Source organism: Carex rostrata, chromosome 4 (genome assembly GCF_964058835.1).
Source record: "Carex rostrata chromosome 4, lpCarRost1.2, whole genome shotgun sequence".
Classification (NCBI taxonomy): Eukaryota; Viridiplantae; Streptophyta; class Magnoliopsida; order Poales; family Cyperaceae; genus Carex; species Carex rostrata.
Window position 1 is genome coordinate 13,029,455 of NC_135921.1, and position 20,029 is coordinate 13,049,483.

Here is a 20,029-nt window from a genome sequence, read left to right on the forward strand (position 1 = left end):
CACGCAAAATATGAGATATCTCAGATGATAGCCTCACTCTATATAAACCAACAATCTGTTTCTTTCTCCAATATAAGGAAAATCTATTGCTTCCTCCACCAATCAAAACCCATATATTTCCCAGGAATTTGAACCTGCTCTTGTCTAATGGAAAGAACAAAACACAAACACCTTGCATGCATTTCTTCATCTCTTTTCTCCTACTTCTTCCTCCTCTTTGTTTTGTTAATTTCCCACCATTTTTCAGTTTCATGTGCTCAGAATGCCACGCAAAGGACAGTTCATGTGGGAGTGGTGCTTGATTTGGGCTCCATGGCTGGGAAGAGAAGCAAAACGAGCATATCAATGGCGCTTGAGGATTTCTACACAATTAATGGGAATTTCTCCACCAAAATTAAGTTTGAGTTTAGAGATTCCATGAATGATGTCGTTTTAGCTGCTTCAGCAGGTTAGTTTTATAATTCAGAGTTTCAGAGTTTCAGACTAATGAAAGTTTGGATTTTATATTCCTTTCTCATCTTATAAGAAAAAATTGTTCTGATTTTACTTTCTAGCAATGCAATAGAAGTGATTATTCATTATTGGCAATGAGATAACCCAAAACAAATTTTATGGTTTTTATACAAATAGGTGGCCAGGTTTTCCATTTAAAAAAAAAAGTAATTAATAGCACAAGTTCAATGAGATTAACACCAATACCATACTAATCACTTGTTGGTTTGTTGCTAATAAGAAACAGAAAAGTTTGGAAGCTACTTTTATCGGTGTCATAATCATCGAAGGAGTTGGCTACGATGCTACACGTAGCATAGAGGACCTCTATGTAACAGCTCAATATTTGTTCAAAATTCTAACGGTCGATCTAAATTGTTCAACATGATCTCCTTATAAATATGTACTTGAAAACAAAATTTTACATTTTTTAGAATCTTTTTACTATTTTTTTAGATAGGTAGAAAATCACTTTATCTGAATGGTACATAATTTTTCAGATCAAGTGTTTTTTTACTTATCTAAAAGAATAGTAAAAAAATTCTAAAAAATATAAAATTTGGTTTGCAAGTACATATTCATATGGAGATCATGTTGAACGGCTCGGATCGACCGTTATGATTTTGAAAACTCAAATATTGAGCCGTTGCACAGAGGTCCTCTATGCTACTCGTAGTATATTAGCATTTTCCATCATTGAATACTGAATAGAATCGGCTCAACACCTTTTTGCTATTACTTTTTTTTTTTTGTTTTTGATCTCCTTGCTACTAATTTTTTCAGAAGTTTCTGGATCATTCATGAACAATAATTTTGTACTTATCTACAAAAATAATATATAAAATTTGGTCTCTAAACATATTTTAGTATAGAGATTATGTTAACTGGTTCGGAATTACTGTTTGAAATTTGAAAACAAAGATAAGAATGTGCGACATAATTGAAACATAAAAACAATGGGACATTTTAACCCATAGCAGTTTTAAAAATAATGATTTTCTACCTATCAAAAAAATAGTAATTATTTTTCAAAAAAAAAATATAAATTTGGTCTTCAAACACATTTTAATATAGAAATCATGTTGAGCAGTTTGAACGAAATGTATGAATTTTAAAAATAGAGATAAGATCATAAAAATGTGAGGCATAATTTGAGCACAAAAATAATAAAACATTTTATGTTTGGATGCAGCGAGAATAGAGAGAATAGCGAGAACAGCGCTATTCTCATCCATCCAAACGTACTCAGGAACAGCAAGAATAGCGCTGTTCTCGCTGTTCTCGCTATTCCTACAAAAACATGGAATAGCAAATGAACTCTCTCAAAGCCTCAATCCCTACAGTAGCTATTCTAAATGTTCAATCCAAACAACTTCTGAATAGCTTTGAGTTAGCGCTATTCTTAAATAGTAGTTGTTCTCTCTATTTTTAATTTACTATTCTCAACAGTAGCTATTCTCGCTATTCTCTAGTGCATCCAAACGCATTAAATGGAACATTTTTGGGAGGTGATACGTTATAAATTACCATTCTCATCTGTAATACATAGTCTTAATTAGAATATGATATATTGACAAAAAAAAAAAATTGACAATTGTGATGAGAGTAGGGTTAAAATGATATATTATTGTTGTATTTCAATCATGCATGTTTCACAATTTTATCTTAGTTTTCAAAGTTTGAATAGCTAATTTGAACCGCTCAACATGACAATCTTCATATTATAATGTGCTTGGAGACCAAATTTCTATTATTTTAGATAGGTATCATTGGTTTTAGATTATGTTGAGTGGTGTGAATCAACTGTTTGAATTTTGAAAACATAAACAAGAATGTGAGGGTATGAATGAGGTATAAAAACAATGTAATATTTTAACCTAACTATTGTGATAAATGATAAAATTATCAAAGTTAAGAAAGTAAAATTGCACATTTAATTTTTTATAGTTTAGATAGATTATCTATTAAGTTTGGTGCAATTTAGAGTTTGATTCATAAGGTGTTTCAGAATCTAATAGTTTAGATTTATCAGATCAATGACTAATTAATGATTTTCACATTATATAAAGTAAATTTGTTACATAACACATTTAAAAATATAGTAAATGAATTTTGATTACTGTTTCATAAATTGTAATAGTTACTAGTATATCATTTCCAATCTTTATTTAGGCCCCAATTGGTAAGCTAAGGTGTTAAAATAATCCATTCAAGATATGGACATATTTTAAATTATTAAGGTTATAAAATAGTAATTCTAATAATTTCCTGAAAGATTTCCCGTCTTTATCTGGAAAAATAAATAAAAGATAGCCAACTTGATAACTGTCAAGCGACCTGAATATATATATGCTTTTATTTTAGAATAAGAATAAAGATATTGTCCCCCTAGAAGTAGTTCCCTAACAGTCCCCCCGGCCCAACTTATCCTAACTAACAAAAATAGTTATTAATGATTGACATTAATTAATCCGGGTGCACCGTCGAGATCCGGCGAGGAGAGCGTGGTGCACCGTCGAGATCCGGCGAGGAGAGAGTGGTGCACCGTCAAGATTCGGCTGGGAGAGCGTGGTGCACCAATGGAGGGGGTCCATGCTAGCCCAGCGAAGGTTGTCAAAGTAGAACATATGAATACTTTATTAGTTAGATATGAATATTTCATTTGTTAGATATGCATATTTCATGTTAGATATGAATATTTCTTGGAAGAGGTGGGGTGAGAGAGATGAATCTGACTTTGAATTTTGAATTGTATAAATTATTTATAACATGTATGAATACTTCGTAATCGTCAGTATGAATACTTCTTTAGTTATATATCAATACTATATAGATTCACTGTAGTGGTCCCCAATCTTGGCAAATGTCGCTTTCAGACGGTTGCGGTCCCCAATCCAGGCTGTCACAAGACGCCAGCGGTCCCCCTGGTCGTTACTGGTTCCCAAGATTAATGGTCCCCTCCAGTTTTGACCTTTATTGATAATAAGTATAAATATTATAAATTCGTAGGTATGAATACTATATGTTTTGACTATTAATAAAATCGCGTTAACCTTGCTCTTTGGTGGCAATTAGCACGTGCACGTCAGTTAGTGGTCCCTCGTTGTACTTTTTTTTGTCTTTTTGCGCGGGGGACATATAGGGGACTGAATGGGGGGTACTGTTAGTCATTCCCTTAGAATAATTATACTAATCCCCCACTCCTGTCTCCCATTTATCCCCGCACACTCTCTCTCCAAATTAACTTCCTTAACTGCCTTTTATCCCCCCATTAATTCTGCTAAGAATTTTCATTTATCCCCGCATTAATTACTGTGAATTAATAACAATCCCCACATTAATTATACTGTCATTTTATTAACAATCCCCGCATTAATTATGTTGTCCTCTAATAACAATCCCCGCATTAATTATATTTTCCTTTAATAACAATCCCCGCTAACAATTATTTATATGTTTATTGATATTCAAGAAAATATTTATCATTGTTCTGACAAGTATTTATCTTTATGTCTAAGAAGTATTTATCATTGTCCTTAACATGTTAATACTTTGATTTGATTAAACATTACTTATTGATAAATATTTTATGTTACATGGATAAATACTTTGACAAGTTCAAGAAAATATTTATCATTGTTCTGACAAGTATTTACCATTATATCTGAGAAATATTTATCATTGTCACAGACATTTTACTGTAAGTTGCAATTATGTCTGAGATGTATTTATCCATGTAACATAAATTATTTATCCATGTAACATAAAGTATTTATCATTATGTCTGAGAAATATTTTAATGTAAGTATTTATCCATGTAACATAAAGTATTTGTCATTATGTCTGAAAAATATTTATTATTGATGTTTTACTGAAAGTTGCAATTATGTCTGAGAAGTTTTTATCCATGTAATATAAAATTTTTATCCATGTAGCATAAAATATTTATCATTATGTCTGGGAAGTATTTATCATTGAGTGAGGGGATTGTTTATTTAATAGCCCCTAGTTGTGCGGGGACAATCTAAAAAAAAAAAAAAATTTGTGCGGGTATAACTGACAAGTATTTATGAGGAGATTGTTTATTTAATGGTCCCCAGTTGTGCGGGGACAATTGATGGATTGATTTGTTTAGTCATAAATAGAGATCATTGCATAGGGATTAATACTTTGCAAATCCAGGATAAATACTTTGATACTTCAAGTTAAATACTAATAGTTTCTGCGGAGTATTAATGATTGAGCAGTCCCCCGTGACTTTTTTGCAGGGTTGAGACTGCGGGGATTGTTATCAGGATCCTTTATTTTATTGGCTGCGCGCCGCTTGCCAAATAAGCAACTGCCAACGGGTCGGTCGAATTTCAATGGATAATATCTAGGGGTGAAAACGAAGCTGGATTATCCGGCAGATATCCGCTCTGTATCCATATATAATTTGAATCCGGATTAAACTTAATCCGGCAGATATCCGCTCTGTATCCGTATATAATTCGAATCCGGATTAAACAGATTCAAATAATTTCGGATACGGATCTGGATAATTTTTAAAAGGGTGCAATAGTATCCGGATACAGATACGAATTCGGATAGAAATCCATAAATAGATATCCGGATTCAGATAGAAATCCATAAACGGATCGGATATCCGCATGTATCCGAATTGGTGCTTTAAAATTTAAAGTATTTAAACATATTCAAAACCCATTAAAGAAATTTCGAACCCGAATCCATAACCCATTATTTGAATCAGATCCAAATCCAGAACTCATTTCTTGAGTCCCAGACTTGTCCAGTTCAAATATCAGTCTCCACAACTTGTTTTATAAGGATTCCAGTGCATTGAAAATTCTCTTTTAGGGCCTGTTCGGCCGACAAATGAGAATGGGCGCGGGCACGGGATTTGAACTGAAAAACACAGTTCCCGTGGGAAAAAAAAAATTCAGTTCAACTGAATTTTTTTTTTCCCACGTGAATAGTGATCTGGCCGAACAGGCCCTTAAAGTTGTAGGATAAATGATTACAAACCGGAATTTCATGAGTTGGCTGTTGAGATGTTAGGCGCTGGACACTGGACTGCTGTTTGGCCCATTACTTTATTTTGCCGAAATTTTCCAGCTTAGCCTCAGTTTCACACGTGAATGAAATTATTGCGGTTAGCTGTAGCGATATTATAATGCCTAGCCGACCATTGATTGGGTTGTGGATTGGGGGGGGGGGGGGGGGGGGGGGGGGGGGGGGTTTACATCTGGAATAAACAAATGAAGAGAGTTTAAACAAACATAAGCCATCCAATTATTATTATTCACCCCTACTCACTGTCAAACATCTTTTGTCCAAATTCCACACCACGTGTGCATTTTTTATTGGACATGAGCCTTTTGAATATATTTTCTTGTTTGTACTCTATGCCACGTATAGGCATTATTCATTTTTTTTTTATATTTAAGTTTTATTAATTAATAATTTCATATTTATATCTAAAATTTCATATAACTCAATTATCTGACCATTATTCATTTTATATCCGTATTCGAATTCATATTCGTGAACTATCCGTTCCGTATCTGTATCCGTTTAAGGCGGATTTGGTTTTGAATTTTGATATTCGTTTGCTATATGTATACGTATTCGTATCCGCTCATTATTCGACGGATGCGGATATGGTATCAGCATTATCCGCTCCATATCCGCTCCGTTTTCACCCCTAATAATATCCGATCTGTATTTGAATATGGATCGAAAAATTAGATATAGATATCTGATTTTCGAATAATTATGTATAGAGGCGGAGTTAGACTTTCAAAATATGAAGGTTAAATTTGAAAGAATAAGTTATATAAAATTTTTGTATTACAAATAGGAGGAGGGTTCAAATGCACCCAAATTTTTGTGCACCCAAATGCACCATATCTTTCAAATTCTTTTTCTCCGTTTTCAAAGTCCAAATAGTCAATCTGAACCGTTAGATGCGATCTACATATTAAGATGTGCTTGGAGACCAAATTTTACATTTTTTGGAATTTTTTTACTATTTATTAAGCCACTTTGAAAATCGCTGATTTTACATTTTCTGGACCATTGGATCAGCGATTTTCAAAGTGGCTTAATAAATAGTAAAAAATTCAAAAAAAATGTAAAATTTGGTCTCCAAGCACATCTTAATATGTAGATTGCATCTAACGGTTCGGATTGACTATTCGGACTTTGAAAATGGAGAAAAATGATAGGGTGCATTTGGGTGCACAAAAATTTGGGTGCATTTGAACCCTCCTCTACAAATAGATATCAATTTTATGGTAACAATAGCATTTTACAGTAAAATATATATAAAAACGTGTATAATTACAATTTTTTTGAAAATTAATGAGGAATTGACCCTAAGTTCTTAGTATATTTGTCTCTGTCTGTGTGGATATATGTACTGATATGATTTTACGTTTCAATTATATGTATCTAAAAAAATTATACATATCTCAATTAAAAATAGATATCTAACATATATTTTAATATATATTATGAAAGAATTATATTATTCACTATTATAATTAGATAAATATTATAAACTTTAATAATTTTACAATATTTTTATATTATTTTAATAAATATTCGATTCAATTCGTATTTATATTCAGATCATTGAATCGTATTTATATTCAGATCCGTCTGATGTCCACTCTATATTTGTGTATAAAAATAGAACAAAACTACAATATATATATATAGAGGTGGGCTACGGTGAGTTGCGAAGTAAAACGCGTTTCTACTTCACGCCGTATTTTTATTTTGAAAGTCCAAACGATCGATCCGAACCGTTAGATGTTTAATCCATATTGAAATGTGCTTGGAGACCAAATTTTACATTTTTTGGATTTTTTTTTGCTATTTATTAAGCATTTTTGAAAATTGCTGTTTTGCTGTGAACAGTAAAAAAACAGTAAAATTTGCTGGACCATCAGATCAGCGACTTTCAAAATTGCTTAATAAATAGTAAACAAATTCCAAAAAATGTAAAATTTGGTCTCCAAGCACATTTCAATATGGAGAACAAGATGAACGGTTCGGATCGACGTTTTGAACTTTAAAATCGCAAAATATGAGAGTGAAGTAAAATAGTCACTTTACTTCGCAACTCACCGTAGCCTAGCTCTATATATATATATATATATAGAGTGTGACTAATATGCATTCGGTAGCACTTCGGCCGAAGGGCTACCGATTCATTTTTCAATTTTTAAAGTCCAAATGATCGATCCAAACCGTTAGATGTCATCTCCATATTAAAATGTGCTTGGAGACCAAATTTTACATTTTTTGGAATTTTTTTACTATTTATTAAGCCACTTTGAAAATTGCTGATCCAACGGTAGCTTCTGATTTTTACTGTTTGGTAAGCCACCGTTGGATCAACGATTTTCAAAGTGGCTTAATAAATAGTAAAAAAATTACAAAAAATGTAAAATTTGGTCTCCAAGCACATTTTAATATGGAGATGACATCTAACGGTTTGGATCAATCATTTGGACTTTAAAAATCGGAAAATGAATCGGTAGCACTTCGGCGGAAGTGCTACCGAATGCATATTAGTCACACTCTATATATATATATATATATATATGGCACGGCTAATTTGCTATCGGCAGCATTTCTGCCGGCGGTGCTGCCGCCGTTTTTTTTATTTTCTGATGTCCAAACAACAAATTCAAACCGTTAGATGTTTAATCTATACTATAATCTACTTGGAGACCAAATTTTACATTTTTTTGGAATTTTTTTTACTATTTATTAAGCTGGTTTGAAAACTGCTGATTTCAGTAAATTTCTGCAGCATTGAAATCAGCGGTTTTCAAACCAGCTTAATAAATAGTAAAAAAATTTCAAAAAATGTAAAATTTGGTCTCCGACTAGATTATAGTATAGATTAAACATCTAACGGTTTGAATTTGTTATTTGGACATTAAAAAAAAAAAAAACGGCGGCAGCACCGCCGATAGAAATGATGTCGGCAGCAATTTAGGAGTGCCCTATATATATATATATAAATATGATTTTAGCACTATCCGCTCCGTATCCGTTCTGTTTTCATCCCTGACCAGATACTATTATTTTTAAACTTTGACAATTTCATTTTCAACTTTTGGCATGTCAAACTTCTTCCTCTTATACGGACCCAAGAAAAGCGATTATATTACCATGATTTATTTATTTATATTTTATAAAATAATGTTTGCTAATAATGACCTAAACATAAAAATAAATAATATGTTGGAGTTCTAAATAGCGCACTGTAACAGTACTATAGTATTGTTATAGTGTTTTTGGATTATAAAAGCTATGATGTTATTGGTGTTATTGCATGTTATAGCACGCTATAACGGTATAATATTAATATAGCGCTATTTTTTTAGCTGTTTCGTTATAACACGATAAACACTATATAATCTTTGATTTCATATTATAAGTTGTAATTGTTTTATAAAAAATCAACAATAGAACTGGTTGAATTATTGATTTAATCAGTGAATTGTTGACTCGAAATTTTATTAGGTCAAGGCCTGGTCTAATTTGAATTAACATTGAGACAGATACTTGGCATAAATACCACACATAAATAAAATAATTGCTTTCACCATGTCTAAAATATAAGAGTAGGGTCAAATATCTCATATTTTTTATGCTATATTCGTGCCTCATATTTTTATTTCCGTTTTTAAAATCCAAACATTCCATTTGAATCTCTAACATGATCTTTATATTAAAATGTATTTAAAAACCAAATTTTATATTAATGGGAAATCGGTCTTAGATAGATACAAAAATCGTCGTCTTTTTAGAAATTTTATGAAGAAAAAAATATTCACGCAATTAATATAATTATACTATGATACAAAGAAAACTCTAATCAAAATTAGAGAATAATGTAAAAAATGCATGCTTATCCCCAGCTGAGATAAAAAAAAGGAGACATTATTTTTCCGAAAAAGACAAAGCGAAATAAAAATAAAATAAAGAAAGAGATACTTTATAACACAAATTTTGTCAAAAATATTAAACAAGACCAGATAGGTGAGGAGTATCACATTTAACACCCTTGTAAGTACAGGGACTGAAAAATCTTCTGAGAAATTAAACACTGTACTTTTTTCAAGAAATTGAACTTGCTACTAGTGATGATTCAAACTATTTCACACTAAACTACAAAGTTTGTTTTTCAGCTGTGTATCTCCTGAAAAATTCCCAAGCTGAAGCCATAATGGGCCCACTGACCTCAACTGAAACCGAGTTTGTAGCCTACATGTGCAACCGATCTCAAGTTCCTCTCCTCTCTTTCTCAGCAACCAGCCCTGCTATCTCTCCATCACATCTCCCATTTTTCGTCCGTGCCAACCTCAATGACTCTTCCCAATCCATACCGATTGCTGCCTTCATCCAAAATTTCGGGTGGCATGAGGTAGTTCCTATTTATGAAGACTCTGACTATGGATCTAGCATCATACCATCTCTAACTGACGCTCTCTTCTCGGTTGACACAACGATCCCTTACCGTCTAGTCATACCAACTGAGGTAACTGATGATCGTATCGATAGCGAGTTGTACCACCTCATGACACTACAAACACGTGTATTTGTGGTGCACATGCTTCCAGCACTGGCTTCTCAGTTCTTTCATCGTGTACAAGTAGTTGGCATGATGTCTGAAGGATATGTCTGGATTGTAACAGATAGTGTTGGTGATGTCCTTGAGACATTTGATCCGTATATACAAAATGCCATGGAGGGGGTGATCGCATTTAGACCGTATTTTCATTTGTCAGATAAGGTCAAAAGTTTCAATGCGCGGTTCAGAGAACGGTTCCGGCAAGATAACCCGGGAACTGAGGTGGCAGACCCAAACATTTATCAGCTCTGGGCATATGATTCTGTGTGGGCTATGGCTATGGCCGTTGAAAATGCAAAATTAACAAATTCAACTTTTGTTATACCTTCAAGCAATGACACCACCACAGATTTAAGTACCCTAGGGGTTTCAGAAATTGGACCTAAGCTTCTCAGTGCAATACTTGGCACCACATTTGATGGCTTGGCAGGGAAATTTAGACTTGTCGATGGGCAGCTTCAGTTGTTGGCATTTGAGATTGTTAATGTGGTAGGAAAAAGCGCACGAAGTGTTGGGTTTTGGACCTCTGACAAAGGAATAACACGTGAAATAGATTCCAATAAAGACAGCAGCAATGCCAATAATTTGAAAAGTATAATATGGCCCGGAGATTTAACTGTGGCACCAAAAGGTTGGATTTTGCCAACCAATGGTAAAATTCTACGAATAGCTATACCAGCAAAGGGAGGGTTCAGTGTATTTGTCAATGTTTCTGGACCTGTCAAAAAAAATATGCCTACCTCCGCGGTTACAGGTTATTGCATTGATGTCTTCAATGCAGCATTGAGCAAACTACCATATGCCGTACCGTACGAGTTTTATCCCCTGCACGTTAATTCCTATAACGATCTGGTCTACCAGGTTTATCTGAAGGTAACAATTTAACTAGAATATAAACTTTTTTGTCTTAGCCTTCTTTAGAAGGGTAAAGTCCGGCATCCAATCTTGTTTTGAGCTTAATTCCAATACCTTAATTCTCCCTAGCTACTCTTTATACCCCTAACGAAATTCTCTACATTTCTACTTCGGTTTGCGCTTTGCCAGATTTGAACCTGTTCCTTACAGGAAAACGGTAGTGACGTCAGTGACAGTCCATGCTGGAAACCTTATTCATTTAAGTGATTTAACTTAGTATTCAGGCCCAATACCAACTATTATTTAGTTCTATTAAGATAAATTCCATGTTCCTAATTTTGAATATTGTTTGCTTGTAATAGAATTATGATGCATTAGTGGGAGATGTAACAATTAGAGCCAACAGGACGAACTATGTGGACTTCACAATGCCATACACAGAATCTGGTGTTTCAATGATTGTACCTCTTAGTTCAGACTCGAGTCAGAGCATGTGGATCTTCTTGCAACCGCTCCCGGCACAACTCTGGTTTACTAGCTTCGCATTCTTTGTCTTCACAGGACTCGTTGTGGGGGTAATTGAACACCGTATCAATGAGGAACTTAGAGGAAAAACACTATTGCAGGAGATTGGCCTCGTCTATTACTTTGCCTTCTCAACTCTCGTTTTTGCCCACAGTATGTGTAACATTCCATTGGTTGATTTGTACACTGTATACCAATTGATTTCATTAATATTTACAAACAAGCATTACAATGTGGGACTCTGGTACAGTAAAAATCCTTAATTTATTAGTGGTAGAAGCCTCCTTACAATTGGACCAAAAGAAGTAAAAAAGTTCTGTTGCAAACAGCAACCCACAAGTCTAATTTTTGTGTAGTTTCTCCATTCTCTGAAGTCAGAATCTAGTGCCAGGTGAAATTGTTTAGATACAGCTTACTTTTCCAATAACAATATCAAGAAATCTAATCTGTTCATGTTGTTTCAGAGGAAAAGTTGCACAGCAGCCTATCAAGGTTTGTGGTCATCATTTGGGTCTTTGTGGTACTTATATTGACGTCAAGCTACACAGCCAGTCTCACATCTATGCTGACAGTGAAGCAACTTCTGCCTTCAGTGACAGATGTCAATCAGCTGTTAAAACAAGGTGATTACGTAGGATACCAAGATGGCTCATTTGTGAAGGATTTATTGCTGAAGCTAGGGTTTGAAGCTGGAAAATTGAAAAACCTAAGCACTGCTGATGAATACGCTGATGCATTGGCCAAAGGATCTTCTAATGGAGGGGTTGCTGCTATTTTCGATGAGATCCCTTATATTAAAGTTTTTCTTTCTCAATATTGTGGCAACAACTATATTATGACTGGCCCGACATACAAAACTGACGGCTTTAGTTTCGTAAGTCACTTACACTTTTACTCATATTTTACTTTACTTTATTTTACCCCTTTACATAAAATTTAAATTTCCAGCAAGTTATACAACTGTGAAAACAAATAGCTCATATATGATATCTTGTTGTTATACTGAGAAACAGGTTTTCCCAAGAGGTTCTCCCCTGCTGCAAGACTTGTCCAGGGCAGTGTTGAGCGTGACAGAGGGAGATGAGATGACCCTAATAGAAAGAAAATGGCTGGGGGACTCCAATACCTGTACCAGATCGAGTACCAGTCTTAGCTCCTCCAGCCTTGACATACGCTGCTTTGCTGGCCTTTTCATAATCACCGGCATTGTATCAAGTCTCATGCTTTTGTTGTACATTGGATTGTTTTTGTATGAAGAAAGAGAAATGATGAGGACTAAGACAAGGGGTAAAACTCCATGGGCGATAATATGTGAATGGTTTTGGCATTACTACAAAGTAGAAGAGAATTCCCAAACTTCCACCGAAGATCCGCAAGGAGGTCAAGAAGTTAGGCCAGGGCTGGCAGGTTCAAGCAGTCCTACTAATAGTTCAGACTCACACCGAGGAGAAATGCCACCATCCACAAGCAATAGAGATACTGAGGAGATCTTAGAGGTGGAAGAGTATCCGCAAGGGTAAAAACTGACTATTCACGTGTGTATACCGACAGAAAGGTGTTTTTTTTTTTTTTCTATTAGCAACAGTAACATCCGCTAGGGCATACAGACAGTATCCCTCACGGATACTCTTCCATTCTTGTATGAGCATGACTTAATTTGTGTGGTTTTCTTTCTGTTTCTTTTATATTTATCCTTTCTTTTCAAGTTTCTTCATTGGAACCCAAGTTAATTTGTTCTTCCATTTTCTATTTGATTAAAACCATGCACATAGTTGATTGTCAGATGGCATGCTGATAAATGATAATGGATATTTAAGAAGTTTAATTGATCTAAGTAGATAATCAGAAGTCAAGAATTGTATGTGGAATTGAGCATATTTAGTCATTGTAAAAAGTCACTCGCAGCAAATGAACTAATTATGAGATCATAAACAACGTCCCTAGTTCCGAGCAAAATCAAATGTAATTGTTAGAAAGCAGTCAAATTAAAAATAATAAAACAGTCTCAAGACCTCCAAAACTAATTAGATATTCGAAAGATCATGAAGTATAAAAATCCATATATAGAACCTAAGATGCAGATATGCAAAAACATAAGCAAATAACTATTTGCACAGTACACTTTTATGAATCAATTATAATGCAAAAATTCTGAAAAAACTCCAATTGAGAAACTATAATACTGAGAGAAAGCTTGCGAATTTGATCTTAGAGTGTAATAATATTACAAGTTACTTTCAATGAAGCAAATATGACTTGACCAACCAAGACCAAAAAAAAAAAAAAATGGAATGCCGATAATGACATTTATGTCTTTATTTGTAGGTATGCGCACAAATACTACAAGAATGAATTTCCTAATGAGCTTGTTGGTTTCATGGATCTCCCGAAAACATGTGCCATAAATTTGAGGGGTGATGATCATGAGTTCACGACCGACAATTTGTCGATAAATATATAAGAAAATCATTGAAAGAAAACAGGGACAAAAAAATGATATTCATACCGTATCATCAGGAGTTAGTTATCTCTCTCTATTTATATAATTTCTTCAATAGAGAGAGAGATTAACTCCTGATGATACGGTATGAATATAATTTTCTTGTTCCGATTTTCTTTCAATGTTTTCCATATGTATTTATCGACAAATTGTCGGTCGTATTCATCACCCCTCAAATTTATGACACATGTTTTTGTGGGATCCATGAAACCAACAAACTCATTAGGAAATTCATCCTTATAGTATTTGTGCACTGCAAATAAGGGCAGAAATGCCATTATTAGTAAATTTGAATTACAAGTAGTAAATTTTTGCACTATTACAATTATTAACTCGCATCATGAAGAACTGAATAATTGGTCCAGTGAGCATTGTCTTTGGTGTAATCAAAGACTTCAAATCATCTGCATGAACAGATATGGGGTCCTCGCTATGGAAAAGGTCAAGTGGCAGATCGATGTCAAGTGGCAGATCGATGTCAAATGCATTGCCTACTTGCTTCACAAACCGACCACGTAGATTCTTGAAGTTCGGACCCAGCTTGTCAAAATTTATCCCCTGAAACCCCTTGATCTCCTTCAAACCCATCACTGTGAACTGACTTCCCACTTGTAGGAACTTGTAAATCTTTGCATGGTTCCTGCAATTAGAAAATGAAAATCAAGGATAACTCTAGTAGTTACGGAATTGTAAACTAAAGAATTTGTAATTAAACGTTTTTACCTCATCTAAAGATATCATATCCTTAGGCTATGCCGTGAAACTAGAACGGGCTAAGCGAAGAGTAACCACCTCGTCATTTGGTACAGGTATTGGGGTCTCATCTTCACCCGCGACATAAACATCCACCATTACTCTCGCATAGCCGGGCGGTACAGGTCTACCATGAATAACTGTGCCTTCTAGTGATGCATATATTGTCCCTACAGCCACTTGAATCTTTTGTCCATCCCGAACCAAATGGAGTTTGCATTTGCGCTCTTCCTTTAAAGGAATAAAGGAATAATATATTACAAAACTTGTAATTGTTTTACAATTTGTTCATTTTTGGAGCTTGATTCTGGACAATCTAATACATGGAATTTTTGGTATTTTATATGGTTTTACAGAGGGGAATTCAATCTATGACTTTTCCAAATTTTATGAATTTTGAAGATTTATTTCTGGGCTTAATGCTTTTGCAAAGTCAGAGGTGAGTGTCTGAATAGCTTGAGCTGTGCAGTTCCACTTTTGAAGGCATGATCTTTAAAAAATTCATTATGAGAGATCTGCTGAACCAATTTTAATGTTCTTCATATGGAAATTCTCAAGAAATCATGTTCTACATACTGGTAAAGTTTCATGAATTTTGAGGGGTTCTAGCTATGTCAAACAAAGAATTGAAGGCAGGGGTAAAACTGGAACAGCAAGGGTATTTTTCCTGTTTTTCATATTTCAAAAGCCGAACTTTGAAAAATCATAGAAAATGCATAGAAAATGCTAAAAATGAAAATTTTGTCTCTAAAATGATTGGTTTAAAGTTCTCTGTTTGACTGTTCATTTGGTTTTTGATTTAGACTTCTAGTCAGCCTGCACTAGCTGATCAGTTAAGTGCTTTTGAGCACTTAGTCTGTACCAGTTGTAGCTCCTAAACTTCTAATTGATGCAATCTCCAAAATTCTATGTTAACAATTTTACCTCAATGAAATCGAGAAAATGTGTTGGTTGCACTGACGGGCAGCTGCTCTGGCTCTGAACATCAGCTCCAGTGCTACTTGCTACTGGATTCTCCGTGTTCATTTGTTGGCCCATCAACATTGCCATTTTGCTCTCCATCATCTCCATAAAAGGTTTCATTCTCTCCTCTACCTCTCTCTCTATTCTTTGTTCAATATTCGCCTCAAACTCCGAAGAAGTGTGCCTCTTCCTTTTTCCGCAACTAGCATGAGCTTTCTTTATACCCATAAGAGATCCAACACCTCTCACCCTCCCCGAATGTTCTGGATTTGGTAGCGACTTTCCTAGAATATCATCGTATCAATCGATGGTCAACATGCCTTCCTTGAAAGCCTCTTCTTGTTCTTCCTGATATGATTAAACCAATGACAATATGTTATAACATAATTAATTAAATTTTAATTTAAATTTAAGACACCTTCAACCATGTACTAGATGCTCACAATTGTCTTGATTATTTCTTTTGTTTCGGGTAAGGATGAACATATACCCCATCATCCAACACCTTCTCTCTTGCGAGTTTCCATGAGACGTGCCTATGTTGAACCGACATCTGGATAATCTGTTCTCCCGACAAATGACTAGTTGACCCACACGAGGATAAATCACTTTGTGTCCCCTGTTTAGCAGTCTTCTTCAAAGTTTCTTTCAGTCTCTTCTGGAATTTCTCACCCTTATAACCTCTGGATCCCAAGAAATGTGAATACAAGTTTTTGGATTGTTTCGCCTTCCCTTGTCTACTTTGTTTCTATAATTTCAACAAGAAAATAATTGGCATTAACAAATCACTTGGAATTCTGGATAGTCAAAAGAAATTAGGTAGTTGGCATGAAGAAATTAAGAAACCTGGAATTCTTCTGACTGGTGATACTCGATGAAGGCAGCCCAATCATGAGGTTCAATGGATTTATATTCATCAAAGGGAGTCTTACCCTCCTTAACGAAATCATTATTCAGAGTACTTCTGAACCTTCTAAAAAAAACAGCTACCTCACTAGTGATCTCCTTCTCCAAACCTTCGTTCTCAAGTAAATTCCAACCGAGCTGCGAAAGAAAGCACAAGTAGTTTGGAATTAGTTAATATGCTGCATGTGTATGAGCATTGTTCTTCAGTGCCTTAAATTTTTTTTTTTAAGAAAAGTTGAGGATCAAGCTCTCAAATTTCATTTATGGTGACACAAGATGTCTAGATTACATTTTATTTTTAATTGCAAAACATAAGCCTAATAAAAGAAATGAGAAACTAAAGAAAGAAAAAAACTTATAAAAAACATACAAAAGGAAATAAGCTGTCAAAGTAAATAAAAAAACTAAAAGGTGTTTTCTCCAAATTGTTCTCATTGAAGCTATCTGACATCTGTTTTTATCAGAAATTCTGAATAGGACCAGCTGCTAATCTCTTGAAAAGTTATGTTTTGACAAAAAATTTTGAAAAAATGGTTCTATACCAGTGACTAATTTTTTGTAAGTAGTGTTAATTGGATCTAATTTTTTGCTATAGTACAACAAAATTAAATTAAATTATTCACTGGTACAGTACCTTCTTTTCATGATTTACTGTGGCACCACTGATGGCTTTCTGTTCTACACAAATTAACAGCTTTCCAAAATATAACACCAATTTAAATCAATCCCTTGTATGTTATCAAAATAAGTGAACTCAAATAACAGAAAATAATTAACCAACTCAAAAAGCCTTGATCAAGAAAGACCCTTACTATGCCTGAAATACCCTTCAAAATGTCTAATGAGATATCATTCTTCTTAATTTCACAAACAGACCCTCATATTTCTACATAAGTAAGTAGGTTAATGTTATTTACCTTGATGTCTTGCCAAACAGTTTCCTTTATATGCTTTGGTACGTCAGGCCACTCTTGGTAGTGTATAGGAATGTGGGCTCTCACTGAAGTCCCAAGTTGCGTCCGAAAACTTGTTGTTTTGTCATTTATAATAGCCCTCCCAAGTGTATCAAATTTCACCTCCTTATTGGACTGATTAATCACACTTTTAATATTCATATGACCTCATCCTTTTTTTTTGGTCAAAGCAGACTCACTATCACCACCACCACTGGACATGATAAGAATTGCAGTGACTTCCCTGAATGGCAAACCAAGCATATATTAATTATTGTAAATGGTTAAATTGAAAATGCAACAAACTAATATTGACAGAGGATTTACAGACCAAGTGACCATAGAGACACTTCAAATTTTATTGTTACAGACCAAGTGACTCTGAACATATGTATAAAGCATGGTACTAGGCTGAAAATGACTCATCAGTCATTTCTTCAGTAGAAGGTTGCTTGAACTAATCAAGGAGAAATCATCAGCCATGTTTGCCCTACAGAACCTCAAAATTATGAAGGATGCTAACTATTGTGCAGAAAATTTTGCCATTTCTGGCCAAGTACAAGGTTAAACCCTTTCTCACTTTAAATCCCGTGCAGAGTTCACTTTTCAAGCTAAGACAAAGATTTGTATTAATTTCACTTTCCAATGAAAACAAAGAGGTACAAATTTGCATCACAGTAGTTAAACAAATTTTTTCGAACTAAAATTTTTTCAGAAGCCAAAATTTTACCTGTCGCAAGCACACAAGAGAGAGAGAGACCAAAGGTTTTGATACACGGAGGGAGGGCTGAGCAGCGGGACTTATGCGGAGTGCTAAGCGGCGGGAGGGATGAGCGGGGGGAGAGAGAGTGATGTGCGGCGGGAGAGAGAGTGATGAGCGCCTCTAGGGTTTTTAGGCGCGCTTTGATATGCGGAGGGGGAAGCGTATCTTCTGCGGAGCCAATCTCTGTGCGGAGCTTTTAATCTGGTCTTTTTAATCTGATCTGTTCGTTTCGGATCGGACGGATCAGATCAGATCTTGCCTGATTTGAAAAAAAATATATATATATTTTCAAAATTTGCAAGATCTGATCTAATCCGAAATGAACAGACTATATTAAAAGCTCTGCAGAGATTGGCTCCGCAGAGGATACGCTTTCATACGGAGGGAGGGATGGGAAGCGTATCCTCTGCAGAGTCGTCAGCTGCGGAGTTGTGCGGAGTTTGTAATCTGGTTCGTTCGTTTTTTATTAGACGGACCAGATCAGATATATGTAGTTATTAGTTTAAATTTTGAGATTTTTTTCAATTTGAGCAAGATCTGATTTGGTTTGTCCGATAAAAAACGAACGGACCAGATTAAAAGCTCCGTAGCTTACGACTCCGCAAAGGATACACTTCCGAAAAGGATGAGCGACGGGACTGAAAATGAAAATGGTGCACGATATTTTTTAGCTTTAGTATCGGCTATATAAAACAACGAATATAAATTTCGGCTTTAGAATCGGTTATAAAAAAACAACCGATACAGTTTTAGTTTAATTAATAAGTTATTTTTTTAATTATTGATTAAAAAACTATTTTTAATAGAATAAATTATAAAAATACTTACAACACGAAATTAAAATGAAATAAGTCATAAAATAGATTAAAGTTTAATTTTAAAATTCAGTAATTCAAAAAGATACATACACATATATATAAAATTAAAGTTTAATTTTAATGCAGATATGAAAAATAGATTAAAGTTTAATTTTTAAATCAATATATAGAACCTAAGATGCAGATATGAAAAATCATAAGCAAATATCAATTATAATGCAAAAAAATTCTCAAAAAACTCCAATTGAGAAACTATAGTTCTGAGAGAAAGCTTGCGAATTTGATCTTAGAGCGTAATAATATTAAAGTTATTTTCAATGAAGCAAATATGACTTGAACAACCAAGACGAAAAAAACACTAAAACACCGATAATCATCACATTGAAAAAAAAAAAAGGAACTGTTCCAAATATGACTTGTAATTTCTAATATTTTAACTTATAATTCTAAATACCAATTATAATTTAAAGAAATTTATTTTGATTTTAACATTAAATTTAACTCGAATTACAAATCAAACATTCAGAAGGGTAAAAAAATTTCTAGGAGAGAGACAAAACCGAACAGTAATAGATAACCACTAAAACTCAAAATTCAAGGAGGAGAAGGAACTCTCCCCATTACATGCTGGGTCTGCCCCTGCTTAACAGAGAGAACTGAGAAGAGCTAGCAAGACTAGTGGACTTGAGAGTTGAGAGAGAGCGATGTGTGCGTTAGAGAGCGACTTGGAGTCCGAGACAGAGAGATCGATTTATTTATTTTTTAAAAAACCATCACTAAACAATAAAAAAAATTCCTATACTATAATTTTTTTTTACAAAAACCATCACCACTGAAGATAATTCT

General features: G+C 34.3%; 2 protein-coding genes across 4 annotated transcripts; one reads left to right on the plus strand and one right to left on the minus strand.

Annotated features, from left to right (window-relative positions):
• The first annotated feature begins 163 nt into the window (after positions 1–163).
• Positions 164–13,108, plus strand: LOC144553456 (glutamate receptor 2.7-like). Its single transcript, XM_078301628.1, has 5 exons — positions 164–448; positions 9,705–11,020; positions 11,365–11,680; positions 11,992–12,401; positions 12,541–13,108. The coding sequence occupies exons 1-5, from the start codon at positions 313–315 to the stop codon at positions 13,045–13,047; spliced, it is 2,685 nt and encodes an 894-aa protein (XP_078157754.1). The 5' UTR covers positions 164–312; the 3' UTR covers positions 13,048–13,108.
• A 599-nt stretch (positions 13,109–13,707) lies between these two features.
• LOC144552847 (uncharacterized) lies at positions 13,708–18,520 on the minus strand. 3 transcript variants are annotated; one of them, XM_078300856.1, is made up of 7 exons: positions 18,333–18,520; positions 17,567–17,846; positions 16,590–16,787; positions 16,187–16,491; positions 15,705–16,091; positions 14,751–15,011; positions 13,708–14,667 (listed from the first exon to the last, which is right to left on the minus strand). In XM_078300856.1, the coding sequence occupies exons 2-4, from the start codon at positions 17,762–17,764 to the stop codon at positions 16,198–16,200; spliced, it is 690 nt and encodes a 229-aa protein (XP_078156982.1). In that variant the 5' UTR covers positions 17,765–17,846; positions 18,333–18,520; the 3' UTR covers positions 13,708–14,667; positions 14,751–15,011; positions 15,705–16,091; positions 16,187–16,197. The 3 variants fall into 2 exon arrangements, with proteins under 3 accessions (XP_078156981.1, XP_078156982.1, XP_078156983.1); XM_078300855.1 differs by having other exon boundaries at positions 16,234–16,491.
• Between the last annotated feature and the right edge of the window lie 1,509 nt (positions 18,521–20,029).

What these genes read in the sequence shown, in the direction of transcription:
- LOC144552847 (XM_078300855.1), bottom strand. Translation starts at nt 17,764, where the DNA reads ATGAATATTAAAAGTGTGATTAATCAGTCCAATAAGGAGGTGAAATTT. An exon ending in ACCAGTCAGAAGAATTCCAG is followed by an intron (nt 16,492 to 16,589) that starts GTTTCTTAATTT and finishes TTGAAATTATAG; the next exon opens with AAACAAAGTAGACAAGGGAA. An exon ending in AGAAGGTGTTGGATGATGGG is followed by an intron (nt 16,092 to 16,233) that starts GTATATGTTCAT and finishes TAATCATATCAG; the next exon opens with GAAGAACAAGAAGAGGCTTT.
- LOC144553456 (XM_078301628.1), top strand. Translation starts at nt 313, where the DNA reads ATGGCTGGGAAGAGAAGCAAAACGAGCATATCAATGGCGCTTGAGGAT. An exon ending in AACTCTCGTTTTTGCCCACA is followed by an intron (nt 11,681 to 11,991) that starts GTATGTGTAACA and finishes ATGTTGTTTCAG; the next exon opens with AGGAAAAGTTGCACAGCAGC. An exon ending in AAACTGACGGCTTTAGTTTC is followed by an intron (nt 12,402 to 12,540) that starts GTAAGTCACTTA and finishes ACTGAGAAACAG; the next exon opens with GTTTTCCCAAGAGGTTCTCC.